Source organism: Corythoichthys intestinalis, chromosome 6 (genome assembly GCF_030265065.1).
Source record: "Corythoichthys intestinalis isolate RoL2023-P3 chromosome 6, ASM3026506v1, whole genome shotgun sequence".
Lineage (NCBI taxonomy): Eukaryota > Metazoa > Chordata > Actinopteri > Syngnathiformes > Syngnathidae > Corythoichthys > Corythoichthys intestinalis.
In genome coordinates this window covers 39,980,271-39,998,404 of record NC_080400.1, presented here as the reverse complement: position 1 = coordinate 39,998,404, position 18,134 = coordinate 39,980,271, and the positions used below count along the sequence as shown (strand labels likewise).

Here is an 18,134-nt window from a genome sequence, read left to right as displayed (position 1 = left end):
GATTTTATTGTGGCATATGTTGCACTCTGCCTCTTCGTCTTTGTCGTCCTTTAAGGTGAAATGATCCCACACAGCTGACATTTTTACCGATAAAGTCTCTCGGTAAATTGGGAGACGGTAATGTAAATGTAGTGTGTTGAAGGTGCGCTGGAAAACCCGGACCGGACTTTCAAAAAAAAATGGATTGGAAGTCTGGATCGTAATTTTTCCGTGTTGGCCGTTCCGATACCGATGCGCATTTTTTTGCCCATATAGGCATCTGATCCGATCCAAATATCGGATCGGGACATCTCTAATTCTCATAAATAATTTCCATACTGCTAGTGCTTTTTCTATTGACATTATGCTTTTTACGCTCACAATTCATTATTGTTGAGATGATATAGCTGCTTTTCTGAAGTCGAACTAAGCTTCGAGTATACCATTGGTGTTTTTTATTGTGAGACAATTACGAATATTCGTCCAGCGGCAAAATAAGGCATGCAGGAATCCACTCACCTAATTGATAGCTACCCATTTGGGCGAGCTGGCCATGGTTTTTTTCCCAGTTGATCTGGTCTACGAAGAAAAAAGTTTCAAGAACACCTTTGTTGAGAAGTGGTAAAAAGTCTATGTTGCCATCTGGACACATTTTTTGCACTGACACCACCAGTCTCATGATTTTTGGGGCGGGAAGTTGCTTGTTTCCACACAAAACAAAAAAGCGGTGAAAAGACCAATGTGATACCCCTTCGCCCTGCTTGCCCAAGCAGCCTGTTCTCTCCAAAGCAACTGAATTACTAATGTTGCTTTTCTGACTGCATTTATTGACATGCAATGGAAAGCTTTAATAACTTTATCCTGAAAACATAGCCAATACTTTTGATTGCATGTGTCATCGGTGATTCTCCTGCGTGCATACGTTTTGTTATTAGCATGCTAGATGTTCCAATTGACTTCCGTTAGCTTAGCCACTCTGGAGCTTTGAAAATACTTAAAAACTAACAAACTATACATAATTTTTTAAAATCAACTCCAAAGACTAATTAACCCCCTCCTGACTCGAAGGTTAAGCCTGAGGTCAAAAATCCCGAACTCCCCCTTTAAGGTATTGTGTGCACAAACACAAAGGGTGATAACAATCCCCTTAACTTGAATGCAGAGTAAACAAAGTGAGTTGGTAAATGTACAGCAACCTTCCTCCAATGCAGTCATCTTATAGCCCACAACGAGATTGTTTGTTCCAGAATGAATGAGTCTATCCAACAACATGCGTATACCTTGTTCCGATAAAATGCTGATCTTCAAAACTTTTCATACGAATAAAAAATTGTATCGCTACTAAGTCATGTTTCAAAAATCAGTCTCCACTTTAAGCTAAATGTGGCAGCAGTGTTGCATTGTACTGTAACTGTTTTCTTAAGAATGTAATCGTATGTATGACATAATCATTAAACCTTTGTTCAAGAGATGTTGCCACCCAATTTCTATCCTTATAGGTACAATAAACAAAAAGCAGGTAACAAAAGCATAGGATTAGAGTTACAGGAAATTGTGCCAAGTCCCACCCAAACTAAACAATACTGAGAAGAAATAAAGTATGTCCAGAGAACCAATCTGTATTATGATAAACTGCTTGAACACCATTGTCTCACATAACTTTCATCTGGAGGAAGAACCAACAAGAGCTTTTGATCTCATTTAAAGTTGCGCAAACTTTGGAAGAAGACTTCAAGCTTGTTTTTTAAAGGTTGTTTGACGTAGAAGAAAGGTGAGTGTGAGATGGAAAAGCCTGAGGTGGTCTAACCAAAACATCACAGTCATGTTGTGCTCGGCCTTATTTTTCAGCTCTGTCTTTGAGGGGGAGCATAGAGATCATTTGTGACGCAGATGGGAGGACAACAATAGAGACCAGTGAACAGATCTTGCCAGTTGAACAGTTACAACAACAAAAATACTAGCAATGTTTTGTAACCCAACAGTTTTTCGTTGTTTCTAAGTAAACTACATTAATCGATGAGACCATTTAGATTTGCTCCATTCTGTCTGAAACGCAAAGGCCAATAAATGCCAAGCCCACTGTTGTGCCTCTCAAGAGGCTTACGTTTCATGATGAATAGCATTCTCAATTTGACATTCAATGTGTTTTACAGTAGGTGTTCTATGGAAAAATGTGTCAAAGGCCACATTCTTCTTGAAAAGTGCAAATTCGTAAGAGCATTCCCAATGAGGCCTTCCTCATGTTATTTTCAGTCCTGGTATATACCTTACCCACCGACGTCACAAAACCACGTGCTCGCTGTGTGGTTCCGCCCACGTGTCCGTCATTTTGTCTCTGTATTAGCATTGTTTTCAATTGATCGAGGAATTTAAAATGGAAGACCCGGTGCTTTCTGATGCCGTAAACTCACTGGATGTGTTGCATAAAAGGCGTTATGTGGAAAAGCTTCGTTCTATACAGTCGCCAGAGCCATATTTGATGCCCAAATCGATGTTTTTCGACCCACTGCCTTCGCCCTGTCTGCCTGACATCTGCTACGCTGATATTTACAATTATCTTGTCCACACAAAATCAGCCCATTCCCACGAAAATTTGAAAAACTTCAAGAGCTTGGAGGCTTATAAATACTTCGTTGCTGGTTGGGTGAAACAGGTCCTCGTCCACGAAAATTCGGCAGGAATCTATCTTGTGCTTGGAAAGGTGAGTTACAAAATTTTCAATTCAAAATCTTTTGTTATTGCTAACATCCACTGTCAAGTCTAATGTATTTCATGTCGTTTGTTAATGGAGTTAAGGCTTTTAATGTTTATATGGTTTAGCGATAGCACTCTCACTACATACATACGTGTATGTTGTCGGCGATTAGCCTAGCAATGATCTTAATTGTGGTTATTTGTCAGCCCCGTAGACGAGGCCAGTTTCTTTCACTTGGTACCAGCTAAATATTATTCAAAAAATAACGATGGTGGAAGAAAGGGAAGTCACAAACATCTTGTATTTGAAACTATGTCGTACTACGTCGTATGTTGTCGGCGATTAGCCTCGCAATGATCTTAATTGTGGTTATTTGTCAGCCCCATAGACGAGGCCAGTTTCTTTCACTTGGTACCAGCTAAATATTATTCAAAAAATAACGATGGTGGAAGAAAGGGAAGTCACAAACATCTTGAATTTGAAACTATGTCGTACTACGTCGTATGTTGTCGGCGATTAGCCTCGCAATGATCTTAATTGTGGTTATTTGTCAGCCCCGTAGACGAGGCCAGTTTCTTTCACTTGGTACCAGCTAAATATTATTCAAAAAATAACGATGGTGGAAGAAAGGGAAGTCACAAACATCTTGAATTTGAAACTATGTCGTACTACGTCGTATGTTGTCGGCGATTAGCCTCGCAATGATCTTAATTGTGGTTATTTGTCAGCCCAAAACCCTCTAAGTATATCTTAAATGCATCATACCGGATATAAAATGACTACTACATAGTCTGTGGTGATTTTTTGGTGCCCAGTTTTCACGTCGAATTGCAGCCGTCCATTTCGCTCTCCTCTTTGGATCCCTCGGAATACGGTAAAACTTCAAGTCTCTCCTTCCATCTTCTCTGTTAGTGCAACCAACAGCCACACACGCCTTCACCATTTTGATTATTAATGTTAAGGAGCAGAAAAACATGCCGTAAATAGGATAAATGTACGTAGCCGTAACAGGTTAACACTATGTTTTGACGGACAAGTGGGCGGTACCATTCAGGAGAGCGGAGTTGTGACGTCACGTGGGTAGGGTCTATAACACACTATTGTAATAAAAGTACAAGTATATTTCCTAGTAAGTAGTATAAGGAATTACTCCTCTGAAAATAGTAATATTAGTTTTCCAAAATCATTATTTGCGTAACATTGCTAGTCGCAACTCCCAATTCACCACACACACACAACACACAGCACAGAATGAAGCGGACATTAACGGAACAGTGATTGGTTGGTGTTTGCCACGGGATATCATTAACTATTCCCGATTTGTTGCTGGTATCCACCAAGCAAGATGCGGGAAAAGTTGATGCGTTACCACAAGAACAAAAGAGTTCCAAAAAGAACACTTGCTGCGAAAAACTAGTTTCAACGGGTAGAGATTTAACAGTTATTTCGTATATGTGGAATGAAAAGGGAACCTCTGCCGATGAAGTGCTCATTTTGCCCGGGGACTTAGATGTTGTCCACTCCTTTCAATACAACCGTCAACTTGAAAAAGCACTAGGAACGCTCATGTAAAGCTTTTAGTGAAGCAACCCACCCATAGATATAACATGTATAAGGCCACATGTCTAAAGCGGAGTCGGCCGCTTGAGTAATCGACAATGGTCTCGTGTCGGGGGGACTTGTATGGCGGTCTCCGTTGTAGCAGCTAAAATACTCTCATCTCACTGACTTCTTGACAGATTTATAAACAGTATGGTTTCAAACAACTAGCTTTATATACTGTATTTGAAAGCTATGAACCCACTGACATGATAGCTCAGCCTAGCAAGCAACATAAGTCTTTTGAACAAAAGGCAACATTAAAATCCGAGATGCAAAAACAAACAAAAAAAGTAACTAATAATCAGTGTTGTCACGGATTACTTAAAAAAGTAATTTAATTACTGATTACACCTGAAAAAAGTAATCTAGTTACTTTACTGAAAAGTACAGTGACTTATCAGTTACTTTTTACCATTTTTTTTTTTACCAAAGACTTGCTGCCTCAACAAAAATGACAACAGAAAAATGTCATCGCATGTAATTGAATTTTTCACATAAGGCCTAATCTTTGCGTGCGCGGGGTTTTAATTAGTCGATGGAGTTGATTTGAACCACCATTGACTCGCGCTTGCTTAGCCACTCCGTAGCCCTGAAACTAACAAATAACTGACAAACAGCACATACTTTGTTCAAATCAACTCCAACGACTATTTAAACCCCCACTAACTCCAATATTTAGCCTAATGCCAAAAATTCTGAACTTTCCCTTTAAAATAAATACCTAGCCGTTAAAATGTCTGTAAAAGTTGTAAAGCAATACAACAAACAACAAAAATAAATGAAATGAACAAGAATCCTACAAAGTATTTCATGTGGTGCTTTTCAGCATGCGTATCTTTCGTGGCACGCCCGATCCACTCTAAAATGCACAAAATGGGGTTCTCCCAATCCGATAAATGTACAAACTGCAACGAAGATACTTCAGATACATACTTTCATGCTCTTTGGCAATGTAAACCAATACAAGATTTCTGGGCACAGGTAACGAAGAAACTCTCTTTCCTATTGAACTGCAGGATTCCATTGTCTCCAACTCTTTGTCTGCTTGGCGATCTGAATACAGTGAATATCTCTATCCATCAAACCCGTCCACTACTAGCAAGTCTAACGATAGCCAAAAAAACAATATTGTTGAATTGGAAAAACAAACAAAACATTAGCATTAACCAATGGCTAAATCTAATCATTGAATATATAACATTAGAGAAAATATCTGCCAAACAGACAAATAAAATGGACAAATACGAACAACAGTGGGAAACGGTCGCAAGAATGTTGAACATAGAATAAGGATTCTCTCTCACCTGCGAAGGAATGCCACAAAAATAATAAAAATGTACACATAAATTGATGTATGCGGGGTGTCCAGGGAAGTTGTATGCATCCTTCTGCAGCTGGAAACAGGACATGTTTAAATCCAAACTGTTTTGTACACTCCCAACAGCATGTAATAAATACACTTTCTTCCTTCACAGTTTAGTCGGTCAATGGGCTTATTTTACAAGGATACTCATAGACAATTTGGTTTCCAGCTGCTGGGGAACATATGCAACTTTTTTTTGGAACACCCTATATATTATCAGACTTGGAACAATTAAGGAACTATGCGTAAATAATACACTTCACCGGTCCTTAGCATACATCTAATGGTGTTTGATAAACCTCTTCTTCTGTCAGCTTTACAGGTGGAGTTTGTTGGCGTCCTGCCCTGGGCCGTCCCGTCGCCGGTCTTGGCCCCCGGGATTTTCGGCCGGGGCTTGTCTGGTTGCGTCTGGCTGTGCGGGGGTCCCGTCGGGCGCGCGCTGGTGTCGTGGGCGGGTGGGGGGGCCGCGCGGGTGCCGGTCCGGGGCCGCGGCCCTTCCCCGGCCGGCCGGGGTGGGGTGGAGTTGGGGTGGGGGCCGGGGGGTGCATTCGGCAGCCATGGTTCCCTCCCAGGTCCGCCCGGCCGGAGCCGCGTCTCCCTGTACCGGGTGCCGGGGAGGTGCCCTCTGGTGTCATGCCGCGCGCCCCTCCTGGCCCGGGGGTGGGTTGTGGGGGGCGCGCTTCCGTCCCCTTGGTCTGCTTCCGGCCCTGTCCGCCTCCCTGGGCCGCGGTGGCCGCTGCTGCCCCCCGGCCGGCGGGGTCGTTGGCGGGGCCTCTTGGGGCCCGCGGGGCCTTGGGTGAGGCTTGCTGTCCCTTGCCGGTGGGGTGGACGTCCCCTGGTCGCCGGCGCTTGGTGTGGCGCCTGCTCGGGGTGCGGGGTGGGTGCTCGGTGGGTGGGGGGGGGGGGGGGGGGGCGGTCGCGGAGGCGCCGTGGGCGGTCTGGGGCGGGGATTGATCGGGGCCCTGACGCCTCTTCTGCCCTGCGGCCGGTGGTTCTGGTGGACGAGGCCACGCCCGCGGGAGCCTGCCTCTTAACTCACGCACTTCTCACTTCGGCACTGTAAATATTTTTCACCTTGGCACTTACATGCTCATACATTTCTCCGGGGAGAGTTGGGACGGGGCTTTACAGTCCCGGCCCGGCTCCCCCCTGTTTTTAATGCACCACACACCAAGGTTGTGGGATGGTTGGGACCTGTTGGGGGTGGGGGTACCTCACGGCTGCCTCCTCACCACAGGCCCCGCCATCTCTGCACCTTTTTTAAATGCACCACACATCATACTCCACAGGAGAGCTCTGGCAAAGGGCGGTGGGACGGGCGGCTGGGCAGAAGCTCCATGCTGCGGTCCCACTGCCCCAAGCCAAGCTCTCCTATTTTAATGCATACATTGCACTACCCTCCCCTCACACCCCCATCACGGTGCTGGGTGATGGCTGCCAGTCGGGAACCTGGCAGCCACAGTAATAGGGTGGTAGGTGGGTCCCACACTTTTTTATATGGCGTGGCTCCTGGGGTGTGGCCTCCCCTCTGCCTCGGCTGCCGGCCGCGGGAGTAGGTTGGGGGGTCGGGTCTCCGATCTTGCATTGCCCCGTGGCAGTTCCTGGGCGTTCTCCTGCCTCCGCCTTCCCCTCTCTTCTCTGGCTGGGCATCCGCCCTGCGCTCCGTCGCGGGTCGCTGGCTGGGCGCCCGTTTATCAGCGGGTTGTCGCCTGCACCGGCGGGGGACCCTGCCTTGCCTGGGGCTTGGTGGGCCGCTGGGGGTCCCGTGGCGTGCCGTGCCGGTTGGGGGGCTGCGGCTGTGGCTCGTGGCCCGGGTGGGCGGGCGGGGGTGGGTGTAGGCGTGGGGTTGGTGATGCGTCCCCTCCTGCCATCCCTGAAGGCCGGTTGATGGGTGCACGGGTGGCCCAGGGGACCACCCTGGGTCCCGGGGGGGGGACGATGGCTCCTCTGCTGGGCTGCGGGAGGAGGGATGGGCTGCGCATGGCCCCCCGCCCCCGCGCCCGCCCTCCCTCCCTCCCTCCCCGGGCTGGCTGGGTGGGGGCTGTGGCCCTGGGTTGGCGCCCGCGCGGCTTCTCCGCCCGTCTGCGTGGCTGTCGCGCGCCCGGTGGGGCCTGCGTGCTGCTGGATGTGGTAGGGCATTCTCGGGTCGGGGGTCCCGGCGCCGGGATTGGCGATGCGGCGGCGTAGGGTTGGTCGCCAACGGGCTTACTCATAAGAGATTCACACGATTACTGGGTTCTAGATCACAGAACTGATTTGTGTACACTCTACCCCTTTCAATCACTTAGCTTATAGGCTTATAGACACCCCCACCCCCATTCTCCTCTTTCACTGGCCAATAGGCCCCCACATGGTGTAAACCGGAAATACATCTCGCTGACGATAGCACCAGCATATTAGTAACTAGTTTAGATGTTCAATGTATTTCTAGTTGTTGTTTGTGTATGTGTTTCTTTTCCTTCTTCTCTTGTATTTCTTTTCTTCTGTCCCCCCATAATCCCTTCCTGTTCGCTGCTTTGTCATAATAAAAAGGTATTTTGAATGATCACAATGGGAGTATGTCAGACTCTCAATGTGAAACATTAAAACTGTTCAGAATCTGGGCACTTAGACTTCCATTCTCTGTGTCAAACAGCTGAACAGGACAGGTTTAAAAAAAAAAAAAAAAAAAAAAAATGCATTTCATGGAAGACCCGGTGCTTTCTGATGCCGTAAACTCACTGGATGTGTTGCATAAAAGGCGTTATGAGGAAAAGCTTCGTTCTATACCCTAAAAATAAAATAATAAACAAACAAATAACTAAACAAAAATAAATGAAATGAACAAGAATCCTACAAAGTATTTCATGTGGTGCTTTTCAGCATGCGCATCTTTTGTGGCACGCCCGATCCACTTAGAGTGTTTGTTGCCAAAAAGCTCAATCTTGGTCTCATCTGACCAAAGCACACGGTCCCAGTTGAAGCCCCAATATCGCTTGGCGAACTCCAGACGTTTGCGTTTATGATTGTGAGTGAGCAAAGGTTTTCTCCGTGCATGCCTCCCAAACAGCTTGTTGGCGTGTAGACAGCACCTCATACCCACTGTGAAGTATGGGGGTCGGTCAGTGATGCTGTGGGGCTGTTTCGCATTCAAAGGCCCTGGGAACCTTGTTAGGGTGGCATGGCATCATGAATGCTTCGAAATACCAGGACATTTTAAAAATCAAAATCTGTTGCCCTCTGCCCGAAAGCTGAAGATGGGTCGTCACTGGGTCTTTCAGCAAGACAATGACCCTAAACATATGGCCAAATCTACACAGAAATGGTTCACCAGACACAAAATCAAGCTCCTCCCATGGCCATCTCAGTCCCCAGACATTATTTTGTTGGCAAAAGGGGGTTGTACAAAGTATTAACACCAGGGGTGCTAATAATTGTGACACACATTATTTGATGTCAAATAATTATTTCTTTATGTGGGATTTTTTCCCCACTGAATAAATGCACTTGTATTAAGGTTGGATGTTTCTCTTTTTTTCCATTAAGGTCCCATATTATTTGAATAAAAAATATATATATTAGATGCTAAAAAACACATCTTAACCAGGGGTGCCAATAATTATGGAGTGCACTGTATGTTGTTGACCGCCGTGGCAGACAGCGCTCGCTTGGTAATACACGTATTTTTCCCGATAAGAAAATGTGAGATGTGATGTCACTCCCAAACTCAAGAGCAATATTTTCTATTCAAATTCCCTTCGTACATGACCACAGTATTCTTCATTCAACATACAATACGAGGCTACAACAAAATAGTTACGCACAGGCACTAAGGAAACTAACTTTAATAAGATTACTGGCTTGGATAAAAATGAACGCGTAAGATTGCTCATTACTAAGAGAAAAAAATCTGATTACAGTAACGCGTTACACTGCTAACTAATTACTTTGTTCAGGGAGTAAATAGGTTGTGTGAGGTTTTACCATTTTTGATAATAATATGTAATGTGCATTATATATATATATATATATATTTTTTTTTAGCAGCTAACCCCAACACTGGTCAATTTTATTATTGCCCGACACCAGCTTAGTCGATGGATTTAGGTTCTAGTTACTTTTCACAAAGAAGTTAAAAATGCATCCTTTAAACTTAAAGAATACAATCAGGAGAGGTTGGCACATAATGGTGAAAAATGTTGCTCATTTAAAGAAATGTCAATACATCGTTTGACTGTACCCAACTTACTAGTTTGTTTGTTTGTCCTAGAAACAGTGAAATAGACATCCCCATGTCAGTGCCATCTACTGTATATGAACCACTACCTTGCCAAGTTTTTTTCTTTTGAAACAAATACTTGCCTTAAGACTGGAGCAGGATGAGAAGCTCATTTTTCTGGATACATCGTCACTGCGGTGATTCTTCTGCACGCCGTCGCGCTCGGATCCCATCTCCATCCTCTTGAAAGGTCACTGTGTCTGCTTTGCTGTAGTCTACCACGAGCTACCACGAAGTGCAAATTCTTGGCACTGATGCATGCAAGCCTGTAAATGGATAATTCAAGCATGTGACCCACTTCTTATTCTCAGCACAAACAGAAACATCTTACAGCAGGCAGAGGGGAGTACACGAGTAAGAAGTTAAATGAGTTAGACCGATCACACAATAGTCAATTTCTTTATGTATTGTTTAAAAAAGGGGCTTCAGGATAATTAAATGTAACAAAAGGAAATAAACTATGAATCTTGACTGCAGAAGAAAGTTTTAATCCACATTAAAAATTAGTTAAGGTTTCAGTTACAATACATTATAGAGGACAAAGGATCAAGCAAATTGTCAAAACCATTTTATTTGTTCTCTTTCTTGTTGTCCTGCCGCTTTATCCCCACTCAGTATAGTTTATCCTAGAGAGGAGTCATGTGAAGCTGTGAATGTGATCCCTCAGGGGTTAGAATTAGTGATGCCACTCCAGCATTGAAAGTGAACAGAATACACCAGCAGCATTACTGTCAACAAGACTGCATGGAAACGTTTGCTTTTCTGCATTAGAGATTCTTCTTTCCAGGTTTTGGAGTTTGGGATTGCCATCTCCAACATTTGATAAACAGAATCAGTGTAGAATGGAACCTCAAAAGTCATACAAATTAGAAATTTCTAGTTCTAGTGACACATTTAACGTAAGGAGAAAAATACACAGCGTGTCTTGTTTGGTAATATCACCTCACACTGAACTGAGATCAAGGGTTCAATCCCGGGCTTGGGCCTTCCTGTGTGGAGCTTGCATGTTCTCCCCGTGCCTGCATGGGTTTCCTCCGGGAACTCCGGTTTCCTCCCACATCCCAAAAACCATGCATTGTAGGCTGATTGAACACTCTAAATTGTCCGTAGGTATGAGTATGTGCGTGAATGGTTGTATGTCTCCATGTGCCCTGCGATTGGCTGGCAACCAGTTCAGGGTGTCCCCTGCCTACTGCTCGTAGTTAGCTGGGATAGGCTCCAGCACCTCCGCGACCCTCGTGAGGAAAAGCGGCATGGAAAATGAATGGATGGATGAATAATAATTTCAACAATCTCGCAACTAGCCTTTGTGGCTAAGCTTTCGACTCTCGGGCTCTTGCGAAATGCTGCTGTAACATTAACTAGCTTCAAGTTGCTTCAATTTCTCGCTATGCATCTTCCCTGTAATCTTGTCGTACACGTCAGCGTGTCTTGTTTGGTAAAATCGCCATAGATTGAACTCTTTAAAAACAGCGACTGTCTCTTTGCAAATGAGGCAAACACAGTTGTTGCGTATTTTAGTGAAGAAATAGTCCAATTTCCACCTTTCCTTGAAGCGTCAGCAGTCACAGTCAACTTTCTTCTTTTTTTGTTGATTGTCACCATTTTAGAAAATTGGGAGTAAAAGGTCACACGGGGTAATGTTGCTTAGAGTAATGTTGCTTTTTAGTGGGTAAACGAGTAGCAGCATTTAGTGTGTAAGCTACCTCATATGCTGGTAGCAGTACTGCTGACCAATTTATTAAGTCTGTGTGCGGGCCAGACGTTATTGATTTTATGACAGAGGCTGGGGGCCGGATGAAATTTGACCACGGGCCGCATTTGGCCCCCGGGCCGGACTTTGGACATGTCTGTTTTAAAGGTTTGATTTAACAGTGCTTTCTTCAAACTAACAACAAATGCTCTATTCTGAATATGAGTTCTATTTCAAAGAATTAAATCATAAAATTATGAATACACCCCTATTGGTTTGAATTAGTTTCAGTAGTCATCAGCAAAACAGTTTTTTTTGCAGTGAATATTAGGTATCATCTAATTACAGATGGCACTACAGATCCTGACCAAGCAAAGTTCTTATGTGGACCCAAGGTCAATTGCTTTTGAGCCATTCACTGCCACAAGAAGGGCTGTAGTGATCATTGACTGAGAGCCCTCAAACATTCATCACACGCTTTCCCAGGTGCCTATAGAGCGGGAACGTCCATTTTATATTTGGTAGGAAAATGTAGTCCTTCACTAAGGTTTTTTGTGTACCAACCAGAGGTTGCGCTAGACATTTTCGTTGTCTGTCATTTTGACTGACAAGGTCATAAAAATCCGGTCATAGTCTATTTTTATCCGTCACTTAAATTTTTTAAATGATAATGATGACATATTCAATAGTATTTAGTTTTCATTCATTTTTAATTAATATTGTAACACTTGCTTGGCGGCGAAAAATTAGACACGGAAGTCGTGGTATTTTTCTCCCTTTTTACTCTGCTTACCAACAACTCCGCCCCCAAAGAAAAAGAGGCAACGATATAGACCCCAATCACCAACGTCACACAATGATCTTAATGTCAGCCCAAAATCTTCTAAATATATATTAAATGCATCTTACCAGATATAAAAAGACTACTACATAGTCTGTGGTGATCGTTTGGTGCCCAGACTTCTTGTCGAATTACAGCAGTCCATCTCGCTCTCATCTTCACCATTTTGATTATTAATATTAACGAGCAGAAAAACACGCCGTAATAGGAGGCATGTACGTAGCGGTAATGTGTAAATATGACTAGCTGACACACAATATGGCAGCTCCGGTCAGGGGGGCGGAGTTGTGACGTCATGTGATTGGGTGATTGGATGACGCGCTGGCACACCGGGTGCACCAATAAGAACCTCGCGTTGATGTGTCAATCACGGTGCCGCCGCCAGACCCCGGTGACGCTACAATATTCTGACAGAAGAGCCAACGACGTCATGCATTAAGAGAGACAATAGCTAATATGCTGACTCGCCACCCTGTGGTCTGGGGTGTGAATTGCAACCTGTCAAAATGACGGACGGATTTCAGTTTTTTCCGTCACCGTTTTAAAAAACCGGTCAACGACGGAAAATATCCGGTTAACGCGACCCCTGGTACCAACTTAGTGATGAGTAATACGAAGCAAAACTGTCTTCGGGTTGTGTGTAGTCTTGTGGCTGTGCAATTTGTGTGTACATTGCTCTGCATAATGTACATACATCATGTACAGGCTTATCGACGATGTACAGAGGAGGGATTTCATTTATGAATATGTTCACTCAAAGAGGTGGCGTTAATGTACATGGAGGACTTTTTAATATTCTAGGAATATCCTGCCATACAGTCCAATCTACATTTAAATCAGTGCAATTGAGTCTTGGGGGCTTTTTCATTAATTGAGCTTTTTAAAAATCTTGTCACAGAGTACTTGTAGCCATCAAGGCTTTTGTAGGCTTTTAGGGTTTCTGGGTGTAATTACGCTTGCTATTTACAGAACAAAGTAATGACTGTATATGGACAGGTATTCCAAGTTCTGCACTTCGAAAGACAAAAAAATATCTTTCAAACAGATGTTTGGCAACAAATACAGCACCACTGAACTAATCTGCTTGATTTTTGAAATATACCGCCTTCAATGCTTGCCTAGTAATTTTTTGGTGACAATTTACATTCATTGTTACTTCATACACACCACGGTGTGTTAGGTGGCCAAAATGGCTGAGAGTTCTCATGGGGTGGAGTCATGCAACAATAATGAAAAATGTCTATATGAAGGAAGCAAGGTACACTCTTAACTGATTTGTCTACAAATCGGAGGACACAAATAGACAAACAACCATTCGTGCTCACAATCACATGTACGGACAAAACCTGCCATACATATTTTGGGGACTTGTGAGAAACCAGAGAAAATCCATGTCGGCATGGAAAAAACACGCAAACTCGACAAAGGAAAGTCTGAGACTAGGATTAAACCCTTAATCAAGCAAATTAGTTAAATTAAAATTGAAAACAAATGTTATCATATAATCTCTCACTCCCAGTCTTTCCAAATACAATGGATATTTTACTTTTCTAACTGTCAAAGGGCAGTGAATGAGATAAATACAAAAGTATTCTATTTTTAAAAGTATGATACATACCTTTTTTCTAATATTTTTTTATTCAAATTTATGTTTTGAAAGTAAATTGCATTTGTACCTATTCAGTGATTCTTACACGTACTGTTACTAGAGGGAACTGGTTTACCGCTTTTGGTCCTCGTACCAGAGTTTGAGAATCACTGCACTGTCTGAGTAAATTGTCTTATCAAATTACTGGAATATGGGCCTGTCGTTTCCATTCTCTGATTCAATCAAAAAGTAAATGTAACCCCAACCACAAACCTACTAAATATTTTAATCGTTGCCTGGCACAGCCAGACTGTTCTCCCTGTATTTTTCAAACACTGTGAGAATAGTCTGGGACCCAGCCCATTAACGGTGTCTCGAGCAAGAACAAAATCAACCGTCCAATCAGATTAGTTTATTTGCGTGACGTGTTCTTAACGAGCAACGTCACTCTTCCGCGTCAGAAGTCGTCTCCAAAACAACACAGATGGCGAACAGGAGAGCCGAGAATATGTTCCAATCCACGGTAAAATCAGTTTTAAATTACCAAAAACACATCGACACAAGTCATTGACAACAGTCTGTCTCGCGCTAGCCATGTTGAAAAAACTCCGCTCGCCTCGTATATTTACTTCCGCGTGCAAGACCCTCATCGCTTTACTAACGTCACGTCCGCCCGTTGCTGATTGGTCCACTCCGCTGTCGGTTTGCTCCGCTCTGGAAATGTTATCTGCTGAATGGTGGCCAGACTCAATAGCTGGAACAGCGGTGAGTCTGGTGTACCAGGCTATTGTACCGTAATTTCCCAAATATAACGTGCACTTTTTTTCCCCAAAATCAACTTGTAAAATCATGGTCCGCATAATAAACGGGTACATGGATGGAGACAGAAATATGTATATATTATATATATACAGTATACATATAAACCGATTTTTTTTTTTTTTATTGACACGGCCACGCTGTGTTGAAGAAACGTATGCGGCGATCCGTTGCCGACTATTACGGTACGTGATGTCACCATTTTGTTTCAGTAATACTTCACTCTGATCGGCCGAATGATGTTGTCTGTGTTAAATTCTGCTTTTTTCACTCTTCATAAAGCACATAATTTAGTTTCTTGAACTCATTTGAGTCAACGTTTATTGCAGCTCCGCAACTCGGACCATAACAAACGTAACAACACAGATTTCCTGTGTGTGTCCGTCAACTATATCTGTCCCTTGGGAAACTCAAACCCAAATAACAATAGTTCCTATTGTTACTGTCGTGTCGACAGCGATGAGCTCTCTCGGATTTCCGACTTACGTTCTCACTTTCATTTTACCGTATCAATCCATGGAATAAACATTCATTCATCATGATGAAACAAGCAAGTTATACAGCACCCTTTAAAAGAAAGTCACATCTGTTTTGTTTTCTCCTAGATTCTGTTAGTTGGAGAAGTTGTCAAATCATATTATTACCGTACATATTGTCAGTTTATGGTAATGTTTTGAACTACCAATATGCTGTGTTTCACAAGTCAGTAAAATGACATTTCTGTATCTGTACACGAGCTCTGTTTTCTTGTATTCTTCTATTTATTGGTGCTAAAATTAGGGTGCACGTTATAAACGGGTACAATAATTTCCCCTAGATTTTACAAGTAAATTTGGGGTGCGTATTATACACGGGTGCGCCTTATATTCGGGAAATTACGGTAATCGGACATTAATCAATGTGTCAGGATGTGTGAGAAATAAAATTATATCAGAATGTACATACCGTAAATCAATCTATTACTGTATAGATTTTCCATCTCTATCTACCAGTGCATTCCATATTGAAATAAATGTTTTTTTCCAGATTGACTGTTAGCTGTTCCATGGGGTGTTTGGTTGCACACCCTGCTGAATCTGTGACATTCTATTAAAGGGCATCACTCAGAAGAGAAATGGCCTATATTCACCCTGTCACCATATGATCCCCGCTGCCTTTGACAATAACGAAAATGTACAGAGGAAGTATCAAAGCCATAACTTCTCTGAACTTTAACGTGAAATCTGGATAAACCAGCATTATCACACACCACTAAAGAGATTAATCAAAAAAATGTGAGTGTACTGACACTGGAAGCAAACAAATGCCACATATTTATTCTTGCCAACCCAGAGAAGGGCCCTATTTTTGTACTCTTTTTAAATTTAAGCCTGTGTGAGCATTCACCAAGCCAAGGGGCGTTTCAGACCAGGTTTTGGTAATTTGGTGGCACGTACGAGCATACAATTTAGAAAGAGCGCGGGTTGTGTCTAGCCATGTACGCAAGACTGTACTTCATGATTCATTGATTCTTCGTGAAGGATCCAGCTGTGGCCTGCAGTACTTGCCAATCACGATCCCTGCCCCTGCTTTCAACAAGTAATCAGATCAAGCCATAGGCGGACTGACCATATATGCATTCAGGAGGAGCACAGAACTTCCGGCTCAGACAAAACATTATAAGTTGCGGTTGAAGTCAGCAGTGTGTTGGACTAACTCAAAATCAAATCAAAGGAACCCATTGATTCTCCAAAAATGGATTTAGCACAACGTAAACGAGGGTCCGGGACTTTCTGTGATATGTGTGGCTGTGCGAACTCCTGGAAGCGCCTAAATATATGGTTAGATGGGGAATGTTTTTATCACCGACCAGCTCCAAAGCGCCAATGTGGATGTACCCCGTCATAGGCCTTACATCCGAAATAGGGCTGTCCCAAATGACTAATTTTCTCCCGATTAGTCAGCCGACTATTTTTACGATTAGTCGACAAATCTAATAATTTAATTTTTTTTTTCTTTTTTTACTAATTTAGCAATGAACTTTTTGTTGACACTTATCAATTCACAAAAACTTATTGGAACACTTAAATTATTTAAGTAGAAATAAACACATAGATAACAATAATAAATCACAAATAAACAATGAGTTCAAATGCTGATAGAATTAACTAGTGCAAAAGAATGGAATGTAAACAGATTCAGAACACTGACTTCGCCTTTCCAACATGATTCAAAATAATTCTTAAAAATACACCTAGCATTAATATTATAGTATAGTATAATATATAATAGTATTATAATAATTATAATAATTATTCATTCCCATTCAGATTTTTCATAAAGGTATTCTTAGTGTAGAATCTGAATTCTAAAGTATGTGGGGTTAACTCCAGAAATCGCTATTTATATGACGAACATGACATGCTTTTATTTTGAAATGTTCGCCGGAAGTACGTTCGCTAAACCGCTAACTTCAGCGTTACACTCCGCAAAAAAACACTTTTTGTCATTGCATGTAGTGTCAGTAATAGATTTTTTTTGGTCATTTTTTTCGTTGGCAAATGCTGTTAACCAGCGATTTTTCATATTTGAAGTGTCACCTTTTAACCGCAAGTTTGCTTTCACGAGACGACTGCCAATGTTTTATAGCAGGCTAAAGTAAGTTGCCTTTTTCCCCCCATTCACCTGAGTGTAGCAGTGCTATGTTACAGTGTTTAATATAGATGTGTTTTCTTATTTTGTATGTCTGAACTTTAATTCTACAGCATGTTGATAAGAGAAAGGAACTGGAGTCTCATATGCCATCAGCACGCACGCACCAATATATGCACGCACGCACGTGCGCAGCGATAAATGGCAGCCGTGAAAATTACCGCCCTCATTTTTATTTGCCGTGCGATAAATGGACTCATTGCATATCGTGACAGGCTTAGCAACTTCAATAAAACATGTCGTTAGTTAGTTAGATGGACTTACAAACTGGGTGACGGTGCTTTAGGTGTTTATTCACGGCCGACGTGCAGCCAAGCTTGGCATTGAAGAGACGGGACACAAGAGTGTACTCTCCTTTGTTTCTTTGAAATAAGTCAATGTTTTGGACACTCTGGTGCGCTTTTTTGGCTTTGCGCCGCTTTCCCCGCTTGCATACAGAGCGTCCGACATTCTGAACTTTCCACCCATATATTTTTTTTATCCCTTCATTAACCGTCGACAGGATGTTGTGCTCGTCTACGGATTTATGTCATCGATGACGTCGACTATGTCGAATAGTCGGGACAACTCTAATCCGAAACCAGCTGACAATATTTCAAGAATGT

At 42.8% G+C, this 18,134-nt stretch overlaps 1 protein-coding gene across 3 annotated transcripts in view; it reads right to left on the bottom strand.

Moving 5' to 3' along the window:
• The window catches only part of slco1c1 (solute carrier organic anion transporter family, member 1C1), a 68,425-nt gene that overhangs the window by 40,125 nt on the left and 10,166 nt on the right, over nt 1-18,134 (bottom strand). Inside the window, exon 2 of one of the 3 annotated variants that reach the window (XM_057838314.1) lies at nt 9,981-10,163. In XM_057838314.1, coding sequence (XP_057694297.1) covers nt 9,981-10,076 — 96 coding nt within the window. In that variant the 5' untranslated portion in view covers nt 10,077-10,163. Of the gene's footprint in view, nt 1-498; nt 543-9,980; nt 10,164-18,134 lie in introns of those variants that run through there. The other 2 variants (XM_057838315.1, XM_057838316.1) reach the window with 2 other exon arrangements.